A 1,858-nucleotide genomic window follows, 5' to 3' on the forward strand; every position below is an offset into this window, starting at 1 on the left:
TTTAGGTGAAATGTGACATCTTTACTCTTATTTTTCTCAATGAATAGTACACAACTTTCACCAGAATTTCATTTACATTGATATTCAATTTAAAACTAAACCAAAAAAACTTTTCCAACAGAAGCTGTCTTTATCATGATTTTTAAAAACAAAATTAAAATCAAGTATAATCATACCAAAATATCTGCAAAAAAACTAAATGATCATCTAGCTAATCAAAATGATCTACTTGTAATATTTGTTGTGTTATTTTTATTGCTTCATATATTCCAGGACACACATAACGGTGAGGCCTGATGTTATTAAAAATATTATCTTCAATGAAAATATTAGCCATTAATTAATATACACAACTTAGGAAAAGGTCTCATTCCTCATATCTAGAACAGCCTATTCTGTACTACTCTTCTACAAGAAAATAGTTATAGGCTTATGCCAATTAGTTATCCCTATGTACAATGTGATGGAGGCTGCTGCCATACATTCCTGCATAGAGTCAGTGAAAACTGAAAAAGCTGAATGTTGAGGTTTATACTTTCTGTAAATCTGCTCTCGACCTGTGGATACACTATGTGGCTCAATGTGAGTTCTGCACCCTTCTTGCTGACTGGCTTCCCGGGTCTGGAGGCAGCTCATCACTGGATCTCCATTCCCTTTTTTGCCATCTATGTCTCTGTGCTTCTTGGCAATGGTGTGCTCCTCTACCTCATCAAGGATGACCACAATCTCCACGAACCCATGTACTACTTCCTCGCCATGCTGGCAGGCACGGACCTCACGGTAACACTGACAACAATGCCTACGGTGATGGGTGTCTTATGGCTGAATCATAGGGAGATAAGCCATGGGGCCTGCTTCTTGCAGGCCTACTTCATTCATTCTCTTGCCTTTATAGAATCTGGTGTCTTGCTTGCCATGGCCTATGACCGTTTTATTGCCATCTGCACTCCTCTAAGGTACAGTTCTATCCTTACTCACTCCCAAGTAATAAAGATAGGACTTGGGGTACTGATGAGGGGCTTTCTGTCCCTTGTGCCTCCAATTCTTTTTTTTTTTTTTTTGACAGGCAGAGTGGATAGTGAGAGAGAGACAGAGAGAAAGGTCTTCCTTTTGCCGTTGGTTCACCCTCCAATGGCCGCCGCGGTAGGCGCGCTGCGGCCGGCGCACCGCGCTGTTCCGATGGCAGGAGCCAGGTGCTTCTCCTGGTCTCCCATGGGGTGCAGGGCCCAACACTTGGGCCATCCTCCACTGCACTCCCTGGCCACAGCAGAGAGCTGGCCTGGAAGAGGGGCAACCGGGACAGGATCGGTGCCCTGACTGGGACTAGAACCCGGTGTGCCGGCGCTGCAAGGCGGAGGATTAGCCTAGTGAGCCGCGGCGCCGGCCCCTTGTGCCTCCAATTCTATCTCTCTATTGGTTCCCATATTGTCGTTCTCATGTTCTTTCCCATGCTTTTTGCCTCCACCAGGATGTCATGAAACTCGCCTGTGCTGATATAACGTTTAATCGCATATATCCAGTGGTTCTGGTTGCTTTGACTTTCTTCCTAGATGTTCTGATCATCGTCTTTTCTTATATCCTGATCCTTAAGACAGTTACGGGCATTGCCTCTGGAGAGGAGCGAGCAAAGGCTCTCAACACATGTGTCTCCCATATTAGCTGTGTCCTTGTATCTTACATCACTGTGATTGGCCTGACCTTCATCCATAGGTTTGGGAGACATGCGCCACATGTGGTCCACATTGCCATGAGCTATGTCTACTTTTTCTTTCCTCCATTCATGAACCCCATTATATACAGCATTAAGACGAAACAGATTCAAAAAAGCATCATTTGCTTATTTTCTGGGAAAAAATAG

The 1,858-nt window shown here is 44.3% G+C and overlaps 1 protein-coding gene across 1 annotated transcript; it reads left to right on the forward strand.

The window, feature by feature from the left end:
• Window positions 1-570: 570 nt before the first annotated feature.
• LOC133763798 (olfactory receptor 51B2-like) lies at window positions 571-1,858 on the forward strand. The gene is made up of 2 exons (XM_062197537.1): window positions 571-1,052; window positions 1,408-1,858. The coding sequence occupies exons 1-2, from the start codon at window positions 571-573 to the stop codon at window positions 1,856-1,858; spliced, it is 933 nt and encodes a 310-aa protein (XP_062053521.1).

The sequence above is a fragment of the Lepus europaeus genome, chromosome 7 (assembly GCF_033115175.1).
Source record: "Lepus europaeus isolate LE1 chromosome 7, mLepTim1.pri, whole genome shotgun sequence".
In the NCBI taxonomy this organism is placed as follows: Eukaryota; Metazoa; Chordata; class Mammalia; order Lagomorpha; family Leporidae; genus Lepus; species Lepus europaeus.

Excerpts from the sequence above, each read along its gene's own strand:
- LOC133763798 (XM_062197537.1), top strand. The coding sequence starts at position 571 with ATGTGGCTCAATGTGAGTTCTGCACCCTTCTTGCTGACTGGCTTCCCG. Across the intron at positions 1,053-1,407 it reads GTGCCTCCAATTCTTTTTTT|TCTCTATTGGTTCCCATATT; the intron begins TTTTTTTTTGAC and ends TCCAATTCTATC.